Genomic DNA, 23,901 nt, shown 5'->3' with positions numbered 1-23,901 from the left:
AATATGCAAAATATTTTTTGAAGTTTAGAACAATAATCAACAAATTTAAAATCGAGACTTAAATAAAATTAGAATAATAATGAATTAAGACAAAATTAAAATACAATTGACTCCAAATATTGGTATATAATAAATTAAAAATAAACAAAAAAATAGTGATTTATTATTTTGAACTATAATAAATTTAAACACTATATAAAATAAATGTTAAAAGTAATGTTAAATATTATGATATTCGAAAGTAGGATTTAATTAATTTAAAATATTGTGGAAATTTAAAAGAAAACTGAATTTGTACTAAATCGAAATCTTTTTCAACATTGAGGGACTAAACTAACAATTAAACACAAACATCCTAACAATCCAAGTCAACACAGAAATGATGTCGTTTAAAATGGACTAAAATGAAAATAGAATAAAAGATATGGTATAAATTAAAAAATTGAAAGAAATCGAATTGAAACAACGCAAAACAAAGAGGGATCTCAGAGCAAATAAACCAATGAGTCAGAATGCGCGGATCCTCCCTGGGTCGGGTCACACGCGCGGGTTGTAGGGCCAATACGGCGCCGTTTTAAGGCCACTGGTGCAGGCTCTAAACGGCGTCGTTTCCTCCATTATAAATAAGCCTAACTAAACTCTAACATTTAATAGCCGTTTCCATTCTAAAAACCTAAGGCAAAAGAAAATCCCCATGCGCCGCTCCTGTAATCGGGCTAATCGGAAGCTCTACGAACGATCGTCTGGCTCCGATTACGGCGGAGTAAACGATGTTCGAGTAACAGGTAAACTTTTAGCCCTCGATTTTCTTGCTTTGATTTTATCTGAAAAAGAGAAAAGAAAATCCAGGAAAAAGAGTCTGAAATCACCTTTCCAATTTTTGATCTTTTTTTCTCTGAAATTTTTCTGTTTTTCTATTCAATATCCGTCAAAAAGATCCGTTTACAATGTTTGTATTGGCTCTTTATAGCCAAAATAATAATAAAAATAGGATAAAATGAAAAATCTGAAATACAATCTGTTGTCCTTTTTTCTTGTTATTTCGTTTTTCTTTTGTTTGTTTGTGAGTTTGTTGCAGGTGATGAACCAGCCTGGCGCTGAGGGTGCGTGTGGATTTGGCGCGGAGGTTCTGCACGCGCGGGGAGGAGGCCTGGCTCGGCTGCAGCGGCTGAGGCTTGAGGCGCAGCGCTCGGGAACCTGGAACGCCAGATTGTTCTGGAAACCCCTAGGGTTTCTGGAATTTGGGCTACTTTTGGGCTTAATTGTAATTGGATTTAGGATTGTATTTTGGGTTAGGGTAGAGTTGGGTTTGTAATTGGTTATTGGGCCACGGGTTTAATTGGGTTGTAAATAGATTAGCAGTTTGTAAATGGACTTTATTTATTTTTATTTGGTTTTTTTAATAAAATGGGCCGGGCAAATAGGCCTATTACAATCATCAATAAGCTCAAATCCTATGAGAAGACCTATCCCAATAAAGAATTAGTAAAGAAAATGCTTAAAAGCTTGGCAATGTTTTGGGATGCCAAAGTTACAACCATAGAGGAAGCTAATAATTTGGAGACTCTTTCATTAGATAAGCTGAAAAGGCGGTGGGGTTAGGAAAAGTGGTTCTGGAACTCCGTTTTTATGAACTAGACCCGTAAATATTTAATAAAGTTATTTATAGAGATAATTTTTAGGTTAATTGAATCTTGGATGGGCTATTTCATTTACTCTATAATTTTTAGGTTAATTGAATCTTGGATGGGCTATTTCATTTACAAAGTGCTCTAAATTGCATAAGAATAAGAGGTAAAAGTGCAATTTATAAAAGGATTATAATTTGAAATAAACAGGAAGGGTTAAAGTGGTAATTAATCATTTAAGGTTGTTAGTTCCGTTTAGGTCAGTACATGTATGCTATATTATATGTTAATAATAATATAAAATAAAATAATAAAAGATAAAATATTAGAAATGTAGAAGGTGGGGGTGGGTGAAATGAAATAGTTTGTTTCTTCATCCTCAGACTACCGATGTAGGGGGAGAAAAGTTTGGAGAAAAACGTTAGGGTTTTCAAAGTTCAAGCTTCAATTGGTATGCTTAAATTAGTTTGTTTCTTGTAATTTTTATGTTTTTGGAATCCCGATTCTATAAACTAGTTGACCCATGACTTATTATTCAGTACTGTTAAAGATTGAAGATACTACCATTGTTGTATAGTTAAAGTGTTAGGGACCGATTTGATAGATTCTTGGGTTAAGTTTGAAAGTTATGTTGATCCCGATTTTTAGGGATTAGATTGAATAATATACAAAGGTTGTGTATTGTTAATGTGTTCTATTTGTTTAATCCATAGCTAATGCCAACACAGAGACTTCAAGGAAGAAGAGAAAAGACAAGATCGACGATGAATAACTCGGTGATAACGGTCGGTGTTTCTATAACCCAACTATTTCAATTATTGTTCTCATATATATACACACATATATAAATATATATATTACTTTGCATGGTAAGTATACAAAGAGAGTTAGTCTTTGAAATAAATTGGTGAAACGGTAAAACAAAATTGAAACATTGGTTTTGATTGAATGGCCACTTATTGTCAGTTCTACTGACCAGCGCAGGACACATTTATTGTCGATTATACCGACCAGTGCTGGGCACGTTTATTCTTCAGTTCTATCAACTAGCGCAACGCACATTTATTTTCGGTTATACCGACCAGTGATGGGCACACTTATTTTTCAGTTCTATTGACCAGCGTAGGATGCATTTATTGTCAGTTATACCGACCAGTGCTGGGCATACTTATTTTTCGGTTCTATAGACCAGCGTAGGGCACATTTATTATCAGTTATACCGACTAGTGCTAGGCACACTTATTTGTTGGTTTTACTGACCAGTGTAGGACATATTTATTTTTCGATTATACTGGCAAGTGCTAGGCATACTCATTTGTCAATTTTACCTGCCAGCGTTATAATTCATTAATACAGATTTATTTGTCAAGCACCAGGTGCCAAATCTAAGGTGTTAATCCGAATCGTGTAGATTTCCAAGGTCGAGTTATGTTAATGAGGAAAATAAAGAGAGAGAAAAAAAACAAAAATTAAAATGAGCTTGATGAATTGTATTAAAATGGAACGTGGATTTGTTGATTATTTCACAATATGATTAGGTTTTGGATCATAGGAATACTTCTAGATTGTTATCCAGTGTATGACTCCATTTTTTGTTATTAGTACATGTTAGGTAATCATTGATTAGATTGTAAGTTCAACATCTAGCGGCAATCCCAGACTCAATGTTGGTGGTTTGTTCTTTTGGTCTTGGCGTGTACCTAGGTGGTTTAAGGTCTTTTGTTTAGTTGTTCCTTTTGTAGATGATATAAACATGCATATTTGATAAATGAATGTGATCATTTTGCAATTTTAAAATGTGTTGAGGTGCCAATTGTGGCATATTGGTTAGTTTTAGGATGGATGGTTTTGACATGTTTCTAGTGTCATTTAATGTGTAATAAACCATGTGAAATGAACTAGGTATGGAGTGTATAGGTGTGCAAGGTTTGGTGCTTAATTTGGCTTGTTTTAGGGGTAATTTATGCTGCATACGGCCTGAGACACGAGGTGTCACATGGCCGTGTGCCACACACAGCCACTCCACGTGGCCGTATGTCATTATTGTTTAGGTCCAAGTTTCAACGGTCTGAGACACGACCGTGTGTCTTAAGTCAGAATGTAACACTGTCTAGCACATGGCTTACGACTTGGTCGTGTGACCCAACAACGAATGCACACACGGTTTGACACATGACCTACGACACGATCGTATGACCTTATTTCGAATACCTACACGAGCGAACACACGGGCTGGGACATGACCATGAGTCTAGAATTTGAATGTCTAGATGGTCTGGACTATATCACACAGCTTGACCACACGGCCGTATGACCCCTATTTTCTAAAATTTTTAAGTTTTTCTCAAATTTTTTTGTTTTGATTCAAATTGATCCCGGATTGTCCCTAAACTATTTTTAGGGCCTCGTAGGCTCGATTTAAGGTCCATAAGTTTATTTTTACCATGATTAAATTTAATTATTAAATGTTAACATTTAATTTGTATAATTTTTTCTGTGGTGAAGTTAAATGTTTAAATTGTTCAAAATTGTATGGCAGTTGTTTATAAACACCTTATTACTCGGGTTCGGCGATCAGAATGGGTTAGGGGTGTTACAAATTGATTCTTTGCTCAACCAAAAAATGAGACTCAGTGGATTGAATAAAGGAGAAGAAAAAGTTGAAAAGAAGAAGGTTGATATTGCCCTCAAGTCCACAATAGAAGAAAGTGATTTTAATGAAGATGTGGATGAGGATTAACAGATGGTCATGTTTGCAAGAAGATTCAAGAGGCTCATGAGGCCTAATAAAGGAAGAAAATTCCAAAAGAAGGAAGGACTCAAGATTGAATCTACCAAGGAGAAGGACCCCATCATATGCTATGAATGCAAGAAGCCGGAACACATCAATTTTAATTATCTTCAATGAAAGAAAAAAGAGTCAAGCAAACAAAAACTCAAGACTCGTGTTGCTACTTAGAGTGATGAAGATTCATCTGACAATGAAGATCAAGAAGTAGCCAACATTTGCCTTATGGCCATCGATGACTATAAGGTAACCTCTAACTCATCCAATTCAACTTCTTATTCTTTTGATGAGTTACAATATGCCTATGATGAGTTGGGTTTGGAGTTTGAATTAATGGTTTCAAAATATAGAAAAAATATTTCAAAACTAAAATATAAAAATAATTAACTCTCCAAAGTCAAGCATGAACTTGAAAGTAAAATAAATAATATGCAAGCTAGTATAAATGATTTTGAGGAAAAGTTTTTTTGACTTGCATAAGTTGCTTTCTAAAGTTCATGATGATCATCAAAAGCAACTTGAGTTGCTTAAGAGTGAAAAATCTCACCCTAACAAAGTTTTACCAAAAAGATTTTTAAGAGGATAAAGTTTAAAACAAAACTTTGTCAAAACTAGCTTTAATTTCTATAAACGTAGAGGTCCCCAAAATTTTTACAGAGAAAAACTTATTAAAAGTATATAGGTCCCTGAAGGACTCATAAATACTCAAGATAAAGACATCCTTTCAAAATGGATACCAAAAGGGAAAAAATTATAGGAACTAATGCTTATGGATCTAAAACAATTTGGGTACCAAAAATCAAAGTTTAATTCTATATTTTTAGGAAAATGAGCATTACTTCAAGGTGGAGGATTCACAAAAAAACTCCTGGCACCTTGATAGTGCATGCTCAAAGCACATGATCAGTGACAAGAGCCATTTTTTCAATTTGAAGACTAAAAATGGAGGAGTAGTTACATTTGGTGACAACTCTAAAGGAAAAGTAGAAGGAATAGGCTCTATTGATAAAAACTCTTCAATTCTTATTGAAAATGTTCTTTATGTCAACGATCTTAAACATAATGTACTTAGTATTAGCCAATTGTGTGTTAGTGGTCTCAATGTCATTTTTGAGTCTAATGGTTGTAAAATAGTTGACATTGTCTCTAATAAGATTGTGTTTGTAGGACATATGATAAAAAATGTTTATATGGTGCATTTTGAAGATTTGCATGATTCACTCATATGCCTTGTTGCTAAAAATGGAAATAATTCTTTATTATGGCATAGAAAACTAGGATATGCTAGCATGAGCATATTGCATAAACTAGTTAAAATGACTTAGTGAGAGAATTGCCTAAAATTGATTTTAAATTAGATTAAGTTTGTAATGCATGTGTTAATGGTAAATATAAAAGAGTTTTCTTTAAACTTATTAATAATGTATCAATTTGTAGAGCTCTTCAACTAATTCATATAGACTTATTTAGTCCTATTAGAACAACTAGCTTGGGTAGAAAACAATATGATTTTATGCTTGTTGATGACTATTCTAGATTTACTTAGGTTCTTTTCTTAAATGCTAAAGATGAAGCTTTAGAAAAATTCATCACATTCTCAAAAATGAATCAAAATGAAAAAGGTTACTCTATCACTAGTGTTAGAAGTGACCATGGAACCAAATATCGAAATATTGGTTTTGAAAATTTTTGCAACTCAAATGGAATTAGCCATAATTTTTCTGCACCCAAAACCCCTCAACAAAATGGAGTTGTTGAGAGGAAAATAGAACTTTAGAAGAAATGACTAGAACCATGCTTTGTGAAAATAATTTACCAAAATATTTTTGGGCGGAAGCCACAAACACCTCTTGCTATATTGTTAATAGAGTAATGATTAGACCTATTTTAAAGAAAACTCTATATGAACTTTTCAAAAATAAAAAACCTAACATTAGCTATTTTCATCTCTTTGGATGCAAGTGTTTTATTTTAAACAATGACAAAGATAATCTTGGTAAATTTGATGCAAAAAGTGATGAAGAAATTTTTCTTAGTTATTCTTTAAACTCTAAATCTTTTCAAGTGTTTAACAAAAGAACTTTAATAGTAGAAGAGTCTATACATGTTATTTTTTATGACTATGCAGAAATTTTTAATAATAATGATACAGAGGATCAATCATCAAGTGAGAAGATTCAAGAATGAACACATGATGCTCTAAAAGAGCTTACAATAGAGGAAAAGGAAGTCATTCATCCAAGAGAGTTTAACTATGTGAAGGATGGTAAGATTTTGAGAGATCCATCAAAAGGGGTAACTACTAGATCTTTTCTTAAAAATACTTCTAATTTTGTTGCATTTATCTCATACATTGAGCCTAAAAATATCAAAGAAGCATTAAATAATGAATATTGGATATTGGCTATACAAGAAGAGTCAAACCAATTTGAGAGAAGTAAAGTGTAGACCCTAGTTGAAAGACCTCATGATAAATCTATTGTAGGTACTAAATGGGTTTTTAGGAACAAACTATATGAGAGTGTTAACATAATTAGGAACAAGGCTAGACTTGTTGCTCAAGGTTTTACTCAAGAGGAAGAAATAGATTATGATGAAACTTATGCTCCCGTAGTTAGGATGGAAGCCATTAGAATGCTTTTAGCTTTTGCATGCTTTAATGATTTTAAATTATATCAAATGGATGTAAAAAGTGTTTTTTTAAATGGTTTTATAAATGAAGAAGTGTATGTTGAAGAACCACCCGGTTTTGAAGGTCTAAAATTTTCAAACCATGTTTCAAACTTTCAAAAGCTTTATATGGTTTGAAACAAGCTCCTAGAGCTTGGTATGAAAGTTTATTAAATTTTCTTGTTGAAAAAGGCTTTTGTAAAGGGAAGGTTGACATAATACTTTTTATCAAAAGAAAAGATAAAGATTTATTAGTAGTTCAAATTTATGTTGGTGATATCATTTTTTGTTCTACTAAGGATCTTCTTTGTCAAGAATTTCCTAAGCTAATGTAAGTTGAATTTGAGATGAGCATGATGGGAGAACTAAATTTCTTTTTAGGACTCCAAATCAAGCAAAGAAAGGATGACATCTTCATCAATCAATCTAAGTACACAAAGGAAATGCTCAAGAAGTTTGGGATGGGCACTCTCAAACCACAAGCTACTCCTATGAGCCATTCTACAAAGGTTCATAAATATGAGGAAGGTAAATGTATTGATTTAAAGTTATATAGGTCTATGATTGGTTCTTTGCTTTATTTTATCACAAGTAGACCCAATATCATGTTTAGCATTTGCTTGTGTGCTAGATTGCAATCATGTCCTAAAGAATCACATTTACATGCCTTTAAGAGAATTTTTAGATACCTTAGAGTTACTCCTAATTTAGGTCTTTGGTATCCTAGAGACTCATCTTTTAGCTTGCATGCATTCTCGGATGTGGATTTTGGAAGATGCAAATTAGATTGGAAAAACACCTCTAGTACTTGTCAATTTCTAGGCAACATACTTATATCATGATTTTCAAAGAAACAAAATAGTGTTGCATTGTATCACATCCCAAAAACCGAGTTAGTAGAATTGGACTTTAGGTTATGGGTTTGAGAGAAAAATCAAATTTTGTGTCATAAGAATTCAAATAGGATAAAATAAATAATTAGTTAATAATAGTAAAAATAATAATTAAATAAAATAATAATGATATTAATAATTGGGGCATTAGTAAAAATTAATAGAGAATAATTTGGAATAGTGTTTAAAGTAGAGGTTAAATGTGTAAATTAAGACTAGTTGTTAAAAAGTGAGTTATTAGATCAAGGGAGAAATAAAAGAGGGCTTAAAGGGAAAACAACCCAATTTTAAAAATATTAGTTGGCTATAAAAGCCACTTGCCTACCCAATTTCTCTCTATGCTTTTTCATATTAAAAATTTGTTAGATCTAGATTGGAAATTTTTCTCTAAAACATTTATGCATCTTTTATATTTTCTTAGCATCCAAACACTCTCTATTCTTTCAATTTTACAAGAAAATCACTTTTTCTTCTCCAATTTCTCACCTAAATTTAGCTCGTTTTTACTCAATTGTGTAAATTCGTGGAGGTTTTCGAACTAAAGGTAAATCTATTGTTTTCTTATGTATTAAATTTTTATTAGGTGTTTATAATTTGAATTTTCATGAATTTTCATAGATCTAAGCAAGAAAATTAAAAATCCATGGTTTTAAAGCTATCTTTTGTATAAAAATGGTGAATCTCATAATAAAGAGCTAAAAGATGTTTTTAAAATGATTTTTAGCACATTTTGACGAGACTAAGAGGTTTACAAATTCAATTTATCAAAATCTTTAAATAATTGCATGAATTAAATGATTTTCTGTTTAGAATGAGAATGAATGATGGTTTTTCGAGAAAGATAGTGTCTAGTAAAATTGAGTTGAATTATCGGCCTAGATCTATAATTAGGCACAAGTTAAGGGGTTAGGAGGTAGAAATTAAGGATTTAATTAATTTAAAAAGAAGAAATTAAGTGAAATAGATTGTACCCGAATAAGTATGTGTGAGTGGAGAGCAGTTGTATGAACACAAAGAGGGTAAGCAAGATTGTTTTTGAATGCTTAATAATATGTATATTTTTGTCGGAAGCTGAAAACATTGGTGGAGCCTCAACAAATCGGGATAAAGGCAAGCACAAAGTTGTCTAGTTTGATGAGCCATGGTGAGCTACAGGTGAGAGTACTTGTATGACGCGTTTTAGCATGAATTGTGAAATCTAGACTTCTTCTTTGTGCAAATCCTTGCAATTTTGTATGCGAACCTTGACTTCTTCTTTGTGCAAATCCTTACAATTTTGGTTGAATCATTGAGTATATACATTGTGCGATTTTAATAGTGCAAGATGCATGAACTTATAATATATATACATGAGCTTTATTTTTTATATATAGTATATATATTAATGGATTTTGGTGTTATATATATATAAAATATAATATACATATGTATGCGTGGGTTGTTATACATAAATAATATTATGTGTGGGTCTTACTATATACATATATGCATAGGTCTTATTATATAATATATATAATTATGGATATGGTTTTACATAATATATAAATTTATGAGACTTTTAATGTATGCTAAAATTTGACGTGACAAAGGTCACTAAATAGGTATGCATATATATGTAATATATATTCGTATATGGTTATGTAATGCTTGCGAACGGATATGAAAATAAATATTATAGTTTGGATTTTTATAACATGTGAATTATTGATAATGCGCATTTATGTATGCATGAACTCGTAAGTGAATTATGAGATTTATTGTAACACCCCTAACCCGTATCCTTCCCCAGAATAGGGTTATAGAGCATTACCAGAGTTTACAAATTAATTTTCAGACATTTCATTTCATCAAGAATTCCTATTTATAACCAATAAAAATCAAAACATTTATGAGCTAACATTAACCACTTTAACTTATACAATTACCAGAATCAAATCATCCAAAATTTCCGATAGAACCAATGGACAATGTGATATATCTCCAACAAGCTTCCAACCCAATCAAGCTTCCGATAATCATTTCAAAACATCCAATAATAATTCAATTCCAAACACACATATATATAATATTCATTACCAAATAGCATTCAATTCAATTAAAATTATACAAAATATAGTTCATACGAACTTACCAGGCTAAATTGCAGAAATACCAAAATTTAGGGACATTTTGAAAAATTTCTATTTTTTTCTCGAATTTCCACCCAATATTGATCTAAATTAATATTTTATTCAATTTAGTAATTTAAATAATAAAACAATTCTTTTCATGCAATTTGGTCATTTTTTGACATTTTTCCAAAATTGCCCCTAAAGTTTTACTTTTCTTCAATTTAGTCCTCAAGCCCAAATCATGCAAATTAACCATTTGAAATGCAAATCCATGCTAGCATAATATTTATAAATTTATTTTCCTCCTCCTCCTCTCCATTCCACATCCTTAATTTACATAACATGCTTATAAGTAACATTATCTATAATTTCACTATTTTCTTGTAAATTTATTCAAAGCTGTCCATTTGAGTCATTGTCACTAAATCATTTATATCTTAAGCTAAAGAAATCCAAATTAAGATCCGTTAATTTCCCCTGAAACTAGACTCATAAATATTCTTGCCATAAAATTTTCAGAATTTTTGGTTCAGCCAAATAGTACAATTTGTTCTTTAAAGTTTCCCCTATTTTGCTGTCTGACAGTTCCGACCACTCTTCACAAAAAATGAATTATATAATTGTACAGAATTTGGATGATGTTTCTGTTTATTTCATTTGAAAATAGATTCATTAAGGATTCTAATAATATAAATTATAACTCATAATTATTTTTCTTCAATTTTTTATGATTTTCCAAAGTCAGAACAGGGAACCCGAAATCATTCTGACATTGTCTCACAAAATTTATTATATCTCATGATTTACAATTATATTGCTTACACAATTTCTTCTATGAGAAACTAGACTCAATAATATTTAATTTCATATTTTATTCATCTTCTAATTCAATTCCCACAATTTTTGGTGATTTTTCAAAGTTAACCTACTGCTGTTATCCAAACTGTTTTAGTGTAAAATATTGATTACTAAGTTTATAACACTCTTATTTTCTTTCTCTACACTATTTCTCATCACTTTCTCTTATTTTCTCTTCACTAAGATACCAAGAACATAAAACCTTATATAATAAAACTCTACATTAACATCAATTTCATACCTTTTCAATAATATTAAACTCAAAAATATATTGAAATCTTGATGTTCTTACCTTGCTCAATTGATTTCAATCTTTAACTTGATTTTCTCTCTCCTCCAGCTTCTATTTCTTGAATCTAACTTGATATTCTAGCTCCCCATAGTCTCCTTGTTATCTTTCTCTCTTGATGGATATGAAAATTCTTTTGATTTCTAAATGAAAATGGTGAATTTTTTGATAAAAGGACCAAATTGTAAAGAAAAGAAAGTTTCTTTCTTTCTTTCCTCTTCATACGTTGGTTGCATGGGGAAGAAGATGGTAATTCCTCATCTTTCCTTTCATATATATACTAAATAGAATAATAATAAATTAATAAAATATCATTTAAAAATCATATTAAAATATTAATAAACTAATATTTATTTAATTAATTAATCTAAAATATCACCAACATCATCATTGCCTTCTAGATTTCTCTCTCTTATAATTGACCATTTTGCCCTTCATAATCTTTTAAAATTCCATCATTGAGTCACACTTAATTTGGTAAAATTACGATTTAGTCCCTCATAATTCTTATCTTATTCAATTTGGTCCTAATTCATCCATTTTCCTTAGTTTCTAGATCATTCCACCCTTAAAATATTTACACCTTTGGTCCTTCAAATTTTTCATATTTACACTTTAACCCCTCAAATTTTGAGTATTTACTCTTAGGCAACAATACTTTTCTCACTTTTGTGATTTAATCCTTCCTTGCATTAATATGTCATAATATACTTCTCAATGTTGACATAACTCAAAATTTCCCTTTTTTTTTACTTTATTTCCTTATTTTACTATACCAAGGATAATATCTTACTGTAGAAATTTTTAAAATATTACATTTATGGTCCCGAAACCACTGTTTCGACTAGGCCCAAATTCGGGCTATTACATTTATGATATTATAAGTTTTGATTAGTGCAAAATTATATTATTGTGAAATGTTAAGTGCGAGCTCAATAGTAATGTGAGCTAGTTATATTGCGTAATAAAATGTGATTAATTAGATATGTTGGAAATGTGAACACTTGAAATCGTTGGATATCATTGGCATGCTATAGGATCGTGAGTACTCACCCCTTTTTTATTATGTGTTGTGCATTGTGGCTCGGAGATAGTGTTGGAGAGATAAGGGAATGTCGAGCATAACTCCATTCACCGTAGATAGCATGGTGTATTTGGAGAATGTGAGCATACATGCTATACTTACATGGAGATAGCGTACAACTTTATGAGTCATGTGGTGTGTTTTGAAGATCCGTTTATTCAATGAGTATATAATTTGACTATGTTTCATATTCACGATTTGCCAATATATCACTGTGTTGAGTATGTCATTTGTGTTATATGTGAATTGTTAAAGTATGTTTAAATTCTAACATGTTTGGTGTGAATATTTTTGTTGTATGCATGTGTACTCGCTGAGCTTTACCAAGCTCACATTCCTTACTTTACCTTGCAGATAAATAGTTCATGAGTTAGCGAGGAGAGTGGTAAATCGGTGATCCATCGCAAGATAATTTTTTTTAGAATATGTGTGTTGAGCTTTTAAACTTTGAAGTGAAGGCAATGTGGGTTGTACCAAAGGTTTAGTACTAGAATTAGACTTAGACATTTTAAATAAAATTTTCAACAGTTGTAAATAGAAATTACAAACTGTTTGATTTTTGGGATTTTTTTGAACGTTATAATTGCTTGCTTGATTGCTTGTTTAGATGGATTTTATTAATTGATTAATATGATGATAATTAAATGAACTAACAAATTTTTGCAGCTAAGGGAGACCGCTGAGTATTAAGGTAAGCTCTATACCTTCTGATTGGGTGAAATAAATGATTAATTTAGAAAAGCATGCGCTTAGGTCTAATTTCCTATATGAAATATTCTGCAAATGTGTGGTGTGTACGGTTGGTTAGTGTGGTTCGTAAAGTTTTAAATGGAGAGTCACTTCGGTGGCTAATGTGATGTTTAAAATTTGGGTTGGATCGTTCCGGCTGGGTTTGGGGCGTCACATTGTCCAGCACTGAAGCAAAATATATTTATTCTGATAGTTGTTGTGCTCAAGTTTTATGGATGAAGCAACAACTTAAGAACTATGGAATTGATATAGATACCATTCCTATCAAGTGTGACAATACTAGTGCTATTTGTCTCACTAAAAATCCCATCTAACATTTTAGGACTAAACACATTGAAATAAGACATCATTTCATTAGATATCATGTCCGAAAAGGTGAAATAGTTCTAGAGTATGTAGGCACTTTGAACCAATTAATTGACATTTTTACTAAACCTTTAGATAAAGAGAGATTTTGGACATTTAGGAGAGAACTAGGTTTGACCACCTGGCCTTGACTTTATGTTGAATTTTTCCATGCACTTTGATTGAATTTTAAATTGTTATATTGTTTTTGTATTGCAGAAAGCTTGATGAGAAAAATATTCATGGCTCTTATATCCAAAAAGATAAAGGGAGTTTTATGTGGTTATTTGATCTATTTTGACATTATTTATCTAGTTTGACTTATTCTTTTGATGCTCTTGGACTTGTTAAAATGAACTTAATTTTATTAACTTAGTCATTTTTTTGAATTTATTTTGATTTCATAAGATTGTGGTACGAGAATAGCGGAGAATACCGTTCGGTTAAAATCCAAGAATGGCAAGAATCCGTCTAGCCAAAAACACAAGTGCAATTTTAAGAAAATTTTATTACTATAAATATCACAAATCAGCTCGATTTTCAAAATTTTAACTTTTTGCTGTGCAAGAAAACTGTTTTTGAATCAAAAAATTTTCAACAATAGCTACTCACTTACGACCTTCGTCTTTCCTTTGTCTTGAGATGGCCTAACATCGTTTTTAGCTATGTACAATAATTCAGTCATAAAAATAGTATTAGTTTTCACTCAATCATATGATAAACACATCAATTAAATATACTTTGCATTTTATTCATTTTAGTCCTTATATTCAAAATGCTCATATTTTTGGATATTTAGTATCAAATCAAAACCGAGTTTCATATTATTTCATTAGAGGCCTTGTACTTCTAATCTATAGCATAATTTCTTAACAACTTTTAATTGTTTATAATTATATAATTGGAGTTCAATGTGGAAATTAAATTAATTAGTAATAGCAATTTTATTGAATAAATAATTAAATTCATTTTTCAATAGTAAAGTTTTCATGACTCGAACTGAATTAGAATTTGATTGAAAAAATAATTTGATTAAAGAAATTAATTAATTAAATTAATTAATTAATTAATTAAACAAATAATATTTTAAAAATAAAAACAAATTATTAGGTAATAAAATTATATAAATTAATTTAAAAATTAAATAACACAAATAATTCAACCTAATACAGAAAAGTTACTAATAAGCCCATTTGTGATGCGATAAGCAGCACACAGGGATTCTAGAAGGGTGTGCACCGCCTACCCCTTTTGATTAATTTGTGTGTTTCATCTTATTTAATTTATGTGTAAATTCTCCTAAATTTATTCTGATTAATTGGTTTAAGTTAAATTATTTATTCAATACCCTTTTGTGGAATTCTATTTTTATCCCCAAGTCCACTGCGATTGTTTTGAAAATTGGGATAAAAAACCCTTTAGATGCCAATGCACAGAAGGCATGGTAGAGGCATCCTCAATCTAACTGAAATTATCATATAATTAGTTAAATGTAACTTAAAAGTCAATAAAAAGGGTAAATTATATCATTAGTCATTAAATTATAGATAAATTTTTGTTTTAGTTCTGTAATTTAAAAAAATTATAATTTAGTTACTAAACTATTTAAAAGTTTTCATTTAAGTAATCGAATTGTTGAAATCAATACTATATAACTTTTTCTATTCGTACTATCTGCACCAATTTTTTTCAAATATAATTTAAATAAAATTTTTTAAATAATTAAATAACCAAATTTTATATTTTTTAATTAAGTGACTAAAACATAATTATAATTTAGTAACTAATGGTGTAATTTATTCTGAGAAAAAAGAAATGAGTTTTAGCAAATGGAAAGTTAGCAATAGCATGCCGGATTTTATTTAAGTAATTTAAAATTTTTAAAATTTTTAAATTATAAAATTACATTTTAATCCTTTACAAATGATAAAAATTAATTAATTTTTTAAAAATTATAAAAATATAAATTATAAAAATAATAAAATTATATTTTTACTATTATAAAAATTATAATTTAATTTCAGTTAGCTTTCTACCTCCGTCGAAAGTAACTTAAGAGTTTGGACATATAATATTTGGGGTTGGAAATGGAATTTAGGAGTAATTATAAATTTTGAGCTTTTGGAGTTAAAAAGGAGGGTGTAAGAAATTGAAGCAAGCACGCAACCCAAGTTTTGAACGGTATACGTACATTTCAATTCTAGAAGCACTTAGAATTGCTGTTCAAATCATAGCCACTCGCACCGTACGGCTATAAACCGTCGACGATAACTTCATTAGAAGGCAAAGCAATTCTAAGCATGTATCATAGCCTTCTACAAAAGCAAATCAATTTTGATACATGGAGTGAAATATATTAAATTTTATTTATGAAAGCTATTAATTTTTAAGTTTGAAAATTATTCGATTTAGTTGAGAATTAATTATTTCTGAATTGATATATTTTTATAGCATTTAAAAATCTATTTTTTAATTTTAAAATGTATTTTGAATCATTTAATTTTGAGTTTGGGACTTAAGTTATAATTATTTTAGTGAAACTATGCGAATCAAAACTTTTAGACAGGATTATTAAGGGAAATGATGAGTTTCGAACTTTAAATCGAGTTTAAATTATATTGAGATCGAATTTTAAGACTTAATTTTTATTATATATTAATTAGGTTTTATTAAATTTAGTTTAAATTTACTTTTTAACCTATATATAAATGTCTCTTCATGATTTATTCTTTTATGCAATATTACTTTTGTTTAACAGATGTGGGGATTTATTTTTTATCATTCAATTTATCGAGCATTATTTGTTTGAGGAGAATTAATAGAATTTATATGGTTTATTTATTTATGGTTGATATTCCTAAATTTATTATTTTAATTATTTTTGTTTGATCTTCCTCCATTGCCCGTTACCACACCCCTTTCTTAAGCCTATGCTTTAATCAGAAGCAAAAGAAACTGGAAGAAGAATAAGCAAACAGGATTTCCATTCAAACAAAATGGCAACTGTTTTAGATTCCCATTTCTTAGCTCTAACTGCCATTGTAACTGTATGTTTTTATTTTCTCCCTCTCTCCCTCCAAAATAATTGATGTTTGATTTATTTTGGGTTTTGCTTGTGCAGTTGGGATATCAAATATTTTTCTTTATAATCACCGCTCTTCTCAAGTTCGATAAAGTCACTGACTTTGCAGGTACCTCATCCATAAATTTAGCTTCTTTAATTGTTCTTTTGAACCTTTATTAGAGCATAGGAAAGGTAAAGACCCATATAACAATTCATACAATTCTTCAAATGTGAATTCATTGGTTTCTAAATGATATCGTCTTTGTTTTCTTTTGCTCAGGAAGCACGAATTTTGTTATAATTGCTGTGTTGACTCTGATAATTAAAGGATCATGGCATTTTCGTCAGGTAATTTGGATTGACTGCGTAAAAGTTTGCTTCAAACATCACTGGTTTAAACTGTTCATCTGTTAGGTGTTGACTCATTTTAGAGGGTCCTTAAAGCTCATTTATACTGTTCTTGCACCTCCTGTTTGTATGTAGTGATTTTGCAACTCTGCTTTCCAGGTAGTATTGACTTCGCTTGTAGTAATATGGGGGCTACGCTTGGCAATTTTTCTATTGATGAGGTATAATAGTATGAAATTTTATTAACTATTTTTTCCTTTTTTTTTTGTTTATATATATTTGATGATTTAATTGAAAGATTACCAATATCATGTGAAATGCGTTCAGAATTTTGCAATGGGGCGAGGATCGACGTTTTGATGAGATGCGCAGTAATTTGGGGAAATTAGCAGTTTTCTGGATATTTCAGGTCTTCGTATCTGTCTGATCACACCCATTTCTTTGCTGTTTATCAGTGTGACATCTAATAAACTTTACTGCACCACAATCTTTACATGCATTGCAGGCTGTCTGGGTCTGGACCGTGACTTTACCTGTAACCGTGGTTAATGCTAGTGATAGAGATCCATCGGTTCAGGCTGAAGACATCATAGGGTGGATTATGTGGTCAGTGGGTATCTCTTTTGAAGCTGCAGCTGACCAGCAAAAGCTTTCTTTCAAAAATTCCCCTGAAAACAGAGGAAAGTGGTGCAATGTTGGAGTATGGAAATACTCTCGCCATCCAAACTATTTTGGTGAGGTGAGCATCATGATTTCCCAGTGTCACCAGTTATGCATCTGGTTGCTTTGCTTCCCTAGATGACTCTAGCTACTACTAGTGCTTGATTTATTCTAAGATCCCTTCCTTTGATAAATAATTCCTCCAAATGATTCTTAACAAATATTGGCTAGATTTTTCTTTGGTGGGGAATTTTCGTTGCCTCTACTCCTATACTTGAAGGTGCTGAATGGCTGGTGATTCTTGGGCCAATCTTTCTGACATTGCTGCTTCTTTTTGTTAGTGGCCTACCATTGCTCGAGGTTTGTTTTCCTACCTTCATTTTTTTATATTGTAATATTTTGCCACAATTTTGCAATCTGCTTAACTGATGTTATATTACATGTATCGGACACAGGAGTCTGCAGACAAGAAATTCGGGAATGTTGCTGCATATAGGATTTACAAGGAAACAACTAGGTTTGTCATCTTTCTCCTATTTAATCTCTTCAACTATGAACTTAGGAAGGACGTTACTGAGTCTAGCATTTTTCTGATTTCAGCCCTCTCATTCCACTGCCACAATCAGTATATGGGAACCTACCGTTATGGTTCAAAGCCATTTTTCTCTTTGAATTTCCTTTTTACAGTCGGAGTCTGCCACCCGAAGGGCTAAACTGGTGAGACTAAATCTAATCTTTTTGCAAATGGTTGATATTGGGCTGTTATACAATCTTATTAAATCTATTTTGCTACAATGTTATGCTATATAATCCATCACTGAATGGACATTAAAACTTAAATATCAAACATATGTTGATGAACGCATCGTACTTGTCCAATGCGGTGCACCTACTACCTAGAAGACCAAGGATGAAATAACCAGACAGGGGTCCAACTGGCTTACTGCTCACCTGTCTAAGCAGTTTGATTGACCATTTTAATTAAAAAGGATTTAAATATTAATATAAATATATTAATGTTAAATAAGAGAAATATAGTAAATAAATATAAAGGTACGTATTTGGCTTTAGTACAGTTCTGATATAAAGCAAGTGTTTAAACGTTCAAATCTAACTAACAATTACTGGGTGCAGTGGTAACCCATTTTTACTTGTTCAGCTCATTTCTGGTTCTATGCATCACCTTTGGACTAAATTGGCCTTTGGTTCTAATTGGACCGGTATAGTTCTTTAACCATGCTTGTGACCTATGTTCCTCTGACACGAGTATATAGTTGACACCTATTTATTTAGTTTTTTTTCCCTATATTTTCATATATTTAGAGGGCTTTTGAAGGATTATATTCTTATACTCATATCTAGGTATATGTCAAAAACGAGTGTTTCAAGAAAAATGAAGAGTGGAAGAAATATAACATATGACCTATGTTGCTTGGACACAAGAATATTGTTGATCTGGGCTTATGTAATTTTTAATGTATTTAGAAGGTATTTTAGAGCATCATATCCCTATACTCGTATTTGGATATACATTGAACACGATTGTTCAAGAAAAATGAAGAATGAAAGTAATGTAGCATTTGACAATGCCAACCCTACCAAAACATTACATAAAAGTATAAATTATAGTTAGTAATTCAAGATATTTCTATTTCTTTCACCAACTCTGTCTACCTCGAACATTTTAATAGATTGAAAATCATATCCAACTTGCTCATTCTCTTTTTCCTTTTCTTTCAACACATGTACATTATTAACCTAACCTTTGTCCCTTTTTCATTAAAGACTTCATTTTTACGTTTTGAATATCTTTATACGCAACTATTTAAACATGTCCAAGTGTTACGGGGTTAGAATTTTAGTTTAGTAAACCGCGCGGTCTTAGATGATTTCTTAAGTTCAAATCTTGTATAAGTTAGCTTCCTCTCGAAAATTGAATTCTCGCAGAAATTCTCTAAGGCATCGAAGCAAAGCGGAAATAAACTCAAAAGATAAAAGAAGTTACTAACAAACAAAAAATCGCAAGAAAAATATCGTACACAAAGTGTTCGAGTAAATGCTATCAATAGTATTCAATTACTAAAAAGGATTACAACTAAGTGAATACAAATGAGGGTTAAGACTTCTATTTATAGTTCAGCTCCTCCAAAACCAACGGTACAAATTGAGTTACATCAACAGTTGAAATTTGTGCCTATCTACAATTGAGAGTCATAAGAGATTTAAACTCTATACAATTTTACCCTTTTAGAATTTAATTATTTACTTTGATAACTCTAGTTTTACTGAAGTGTTTCACTAGGACACTAAGGTTTCAAGTAGATGACTTCTCTAAGGGTTCCGCGAATTAGGCCAATTTATGCGGGTCAAATAAGCCTCATTTAATAAGTTGACCTCTATGGAACATTCTATGTGTAATGGTAATGACTTTGATCCGTGGCCCGTGACATTTTCCCTCACTTATTCTTGCAATGCTCTCATTGCTTCCTTGGAATGGCACTGGTTTGACTCATCTTGGAATGGTCTTGATGCCTCAGTTAATTCTTAACTACTCTCTCTGTCGGGTAGTTTTGCCTCTCGGATTGTTTGCCTAGGCTTATGTCTCTGTCGTCACCTAACTCGCATTGTATTTATCTCTTATACATCTTGATTGTAAGAGGTCACTGCTCTTATTTGCCCCCATTGTGACTTGCCTCGATCGGGATCTTTTTGATCCATAAAAATAAGCTTAGGCATGCCTATATTGAACACCGGGTTCATTTTGAGTCTTGCTGTTAACTTTGGTTTGTAAGCCCATCGGCTTACCTACTTTAAAACTTTGAAAGGGCCCATGCGTCTTTGCCAAGCCAACAATAAGTCATAATGCAAAACACTAGATCTGTGTTTAAGATGTACCTCGATTGTAGCATTTACTATGTCCCACTGTCCAATTTACATCACCACTTTTCCCTTAAGTATAATGAACAACACACCTTTCTCATAGGTGGTAGCCCCACTGATAACTCAATAGGCTTCATAACAGTATTTTGCCCTTCTAGCATTTCCAAGGGGGTCTTTATAGCACTCTAATCTACCAAGTCAATATCCCTGCCACATAGAACATCTTTGGCTAGCTTGATTGCCGAAAATACCTTGGTTCCACCCTTTGTGTCTCAACTTATCGGCACAATGCATTGTTGTTGTCGAGTACCCAAGATGCAAATGCAGTCGGCAAAAGGAATCAACAAAGTATAAATCTTGTCAATAAAATTCAAGCCAAGCACAAAGTCAAAGTCATCTAAGTAAATTACCTCAAAGTCTTCCTTATCTTTCCATTGATCAATCTGCACCTCAACTCCTTGTGCTACTCTCACAGTTAGACCCTATTTGGAATTAACATTCTTGATATTCTTAGTTAATTAACTAACAGAGAGACCAAGTTTACTCACAGCTTTCTATGATATAAATAAGTTTGATGCCCCCATATAAATAAGAACACTCTTCCTCTAACCTGCAATGTTGATGTCCACATACATCAACCCTTTCTGTTTGCAATTCCTCTTTGTCTTTATAAAATTGAGTATCATGGACTCAAGTTTTAAAGCCTCACTCTCAACAGGCTTCGCTTTTTTTTCTTTACTGATCTCGAACATATTGGATCGATCTGGACAGTCCTGCATCCTATGCGAACTACAACATAAGAGCTTCACGGCTTCTTCTCATTCTCTCTGACTCTCTTAGCTTCGACAGAATGCACAATCGAACCAAGTCTCATTGATGTTCTATCTGGCTCATCGTCCACTTTGATGGTAGACAACACAGATTTCTTTGTATAGTCCCTCACCATATGCGAACCACCATAAAGGAATCATTTCACTAGCCCATTCGGTTTGTTGTTGGGCTTCAATTTCCCATTATGCGGTCTCCTATTACCACTATTTTTACCGTTGCCATTTCTATATTTCTCATAGCCTCCCCCACTATTGCCCATCCTTTTAGGCTTGGAAGATTTGAACTTGTCTTTACTAGGACCAAGCTCGATAAAGGATTCCACCTTAACCATGACTACAATAAGCTCAGTGATACCTTGTCGATGCAACTCTTGTTTTGCTCAAGGTTTCAACCCATCTTTGAACCAATAGAAAGCTTCTTTCTCACTCAGGTTAGAGATTTGAAGTATCAATTCATTGAAGTTTCTGTCATCCTCCAGAACACTATCTTGTTGCGTAAGTCGTCACAACTTACCCGAGTCTCTTGAGTATACTGCGGGTAAAACTTTTCTTCATTTCTTTCTGGAACTCCTCCCAAGTCCTAATTGCGGTACCACCTTACCTTTCATCTACGGACCTACGACGCCACTATAAAATAGCGACATTAGTAAAATAAATTGTAGCAGTGTTTACCTTAGTGACATCATCCTCGATGCTTATTACACAGAAATACTGTTCTATCCCCTAGAGAAAATTGTACACATCTTTTGCGGACCTCGTCCCCTCGAACTTTTTAGGCTTAGGGACATCCATTTTACATTGCTCAGAAATTGAAGCCAACATCCGTTTTCCCACAATAGCTCTGCATATAGTAAGCTCTCTCTCGAGCTCTTTAATCTTTACCATCATAGCCTTAGTTTCCTCATTCAAAGCCACAATCGAAGCTACAAGAACATTATTCCTCTTAGTCAACTTCTCGGTCTATTCACCCATGGCGGCATTGAGGGCCTCTTTCAGCACATCTCGATTGGCATTAAGAGCCTCTACAATACAGTACTTGGGCTGCACTCTCATTGAATCCAACTCATTTGTGCATCCCTCAACTATCTTAAGTGTTTCTTTTACACCTCCCATGGATTCCTTGAGATTGGTCACCCGACCTTCCAAAATGGACATCATATCCCTTGATCTGCTATTTTTCCTAGACCTCCCATGGGTCTCCATTGGTACATTCTGTTCATCTCCTCTTTTCGTCATCTCAATCGGTACAACACTGGCTCAAATACTAACTGTCACAGGGCTAAAATTTTAGTTTGGCAAACCGCGTGACCTTAGGAGATTTATTGGGTTCAAATCTTACTTAAATTAGCGTAGAAATTCTTTAAGGCAACGAAGCAAGGCCGTAGCAAACTCGAAAGACAAAAGAAGCTACTAACAAACAAAAAGCCACAAAAAAATAGCACACTTCAAGTGTTTGAGTAAATACTCTCAATAGTATTCAATTACTATGAAGGATTACAACTAAGTGAATATAAATGATGTGGAAGACCTCTATTTATAGTAGAGCTCTCCCAAAACCAACGATATAGATTGAGTTACATTGACAGTTGAGATTTGTGCCCATCTACAATTGAGAGTATTGGGAGATTTAAACTCTATACAATCTTATCCTTTTAGGATTTGCACTATTTACCTTAGTAGCTCTAGTTTTACTAGAGTGTTTCATTGGGCCACCAAGGTTTCAAGTAGATGAGTTTCTCCATAAGTTTCACGGATTAGACCAATTAATGTGGGTCAAATGAGCCACATTTAATAAGTTGACCTTTATAAGACAATCTGTGCACAATGGTTACGAATTTTGATTCGCAGCCCGTAACACAAGGCTATATTTAGCAGAACAAAAAATGTCGAGAAATGGGATTAATTATTATTGTAGCAGCATGCTAACAACACACCATAAACTTTAGAACAACTCAAATTAAGATTTCTTATAATATGGTTATATTTTTTTCTTTGGTGGATAAATAATATGATTATATGCATTCTTGTGGCATCTTATTAGTATTTCTCTCGTGTTCTTTTCTAGATATTAACTTCTAATGTTACATAATTACATTGATAGGAAAATTTAATTGTGATAAAATAAATACGAATGATTCCCTAATTTTTTTGTTCACAAAATAAAAAAGTTTAGTTGTGATACACTGATAGCTAAGTTTTTAATTCTCCAAATAAGATTAAAAGATTGTCATGATTACATTTTATTAAATTTGTGTGTTTGTGTTTTTTATTTAATTTATTTTCAATATACCCGAAGGGTATGTGTTAATTTACTTTGGCCTGAAGTTGAAAAGCTCTTTTAAGATCGGGTGAGATAATATTTGTCCAAACAAATATATATATATTTGAAACCAATAGGATATAAATGTTGATAATTTTGAAATGCTTTGATACAAGATCATTTCCTTTTGTGCAAGGTGTAGAATGAGGCAAGAAGAAACCAAGGATGAATTGAAGATGGGTAAGTAGTAAGTCGGTTGGTGATTGTGTGTGGATGGTCTCCATTGCTCATCTTTTATCATATGGATGACCATGGCCTACCTTAGCTCTGGTAGGTATGGTTTTGTAGTTCTTTTAGTCATCCTTCATGTGTCCTGCATTAGATGGATATAACATTTTCTTTTGAGAAGAACATTGGGTTTGAAGCCGTCAGTTACCCTTCTC

General features: G+C 32.0%; 1 protein-coding gene and 1 long non-coding RNA gene across 4 annotated transcripts; both read left to right on the top strand.

Annotated features, from left to right (window-relative positions):
• Nucleotides 1-637: 637 nt before the first annotated feature.
• Nucleotides 638-2,997, top strand: LOC121214679 (uncharacterized). Of its 2 annotated transcripts, none has more exons than XR_005910299.1 (3): nucleotides 638-2,079; nucleotides 2,357-2,413; nucleotides 2,613-2,997. It is a non-coding gene; the product is annotated as an uncharacterized lncRNA (long non-coding RNA). The 2 variants fall into 2 exon arrangements; XR_005910298.1 differs by having other exon boundaries at nucleotides 2,342-2,413.
• Nucleotides 2,998-15,757: 12,760 nt separating this feature from the next.
• LOC107908481 (uncharacterized) lies at nucleotides 15,758-23,889 on the top strand. 2 transcript variants are annotated; one of them, XM_016835660.2, is made up of 10 exons: nucleotides 15,758-16,463; nucleotides 16,538-16,607; nucleotides 16,761-16,828; nucleotides 16,988-17,049; nucleotides 17,156-17,237; nucleotides 17,334-17,567; nucleotides 17,720-17,848; nucleotides 17,944-18,005; nucleotides 18,089-18,205; nucleotides 23,661-23,889. In XM_016835660.2, coding segments are annotated over exons 1-10 (876 nt in total). In that variant the 5' UTR covers nucleotides 15,758-16,412; the 3' UTR covers nucleotides 23,662-23,889. The 2 variants fall into 2 exon arrangements, with proteins under 2 accessions (XP_016691149.1, XP_016691148.1); XM_016835659.2 differs by having other exon boundaries at nucleotides 16,155-16,463; nucleotides 23,655-23,889.
• Nucleotides 23,890-23,901: the final 12 nt, after the last annotated feature.

Source organism: Gossypium hirsutum, chromosome D02 (genome assembly GCF_007990345.1).
Source record: "Gossypium hirsutum isolate 1008001.06 chromosome D02, Gossypium_hirsutum_v2.1, whole genome shotgun sequence".
NCBI lineage: Eukaryota > Viridiplantae > Streptophyta > Magnoliopsida > Malvales > Malvaceae > Gossypium > Gossypium hirsutum.
Note: the sequence above shows the minus strand (reverse complement) of the source record. Positions and strands in the feature narration are given on the sequence as shown.

Excerpts from the sequence above, each read along its gene's own strand:
- LOC107908481 (XM_016835659.2), top strand. The coding sequence starts at position 16,413 with ATGGCAACTGTTTTAGATTCCCATTTCTTAGCTCTAACTGCCATTGTA. Across the intron at positions 16,464-16,537 it reads CTCTAACTGCCATTGTAACT|TTGGGATATCAAATATTTTT; the intron begins GTATGTTTTTAT and ends TTGCTTGTGCAG. Across the intron at positions 17,568-17,719 it reads ATCCAAACTATTTTGGTGAG|ATTTTTCTTTGGTGGGGAAT; the intron begins GTGAGCATCATG and ends AATATTGGCTAG.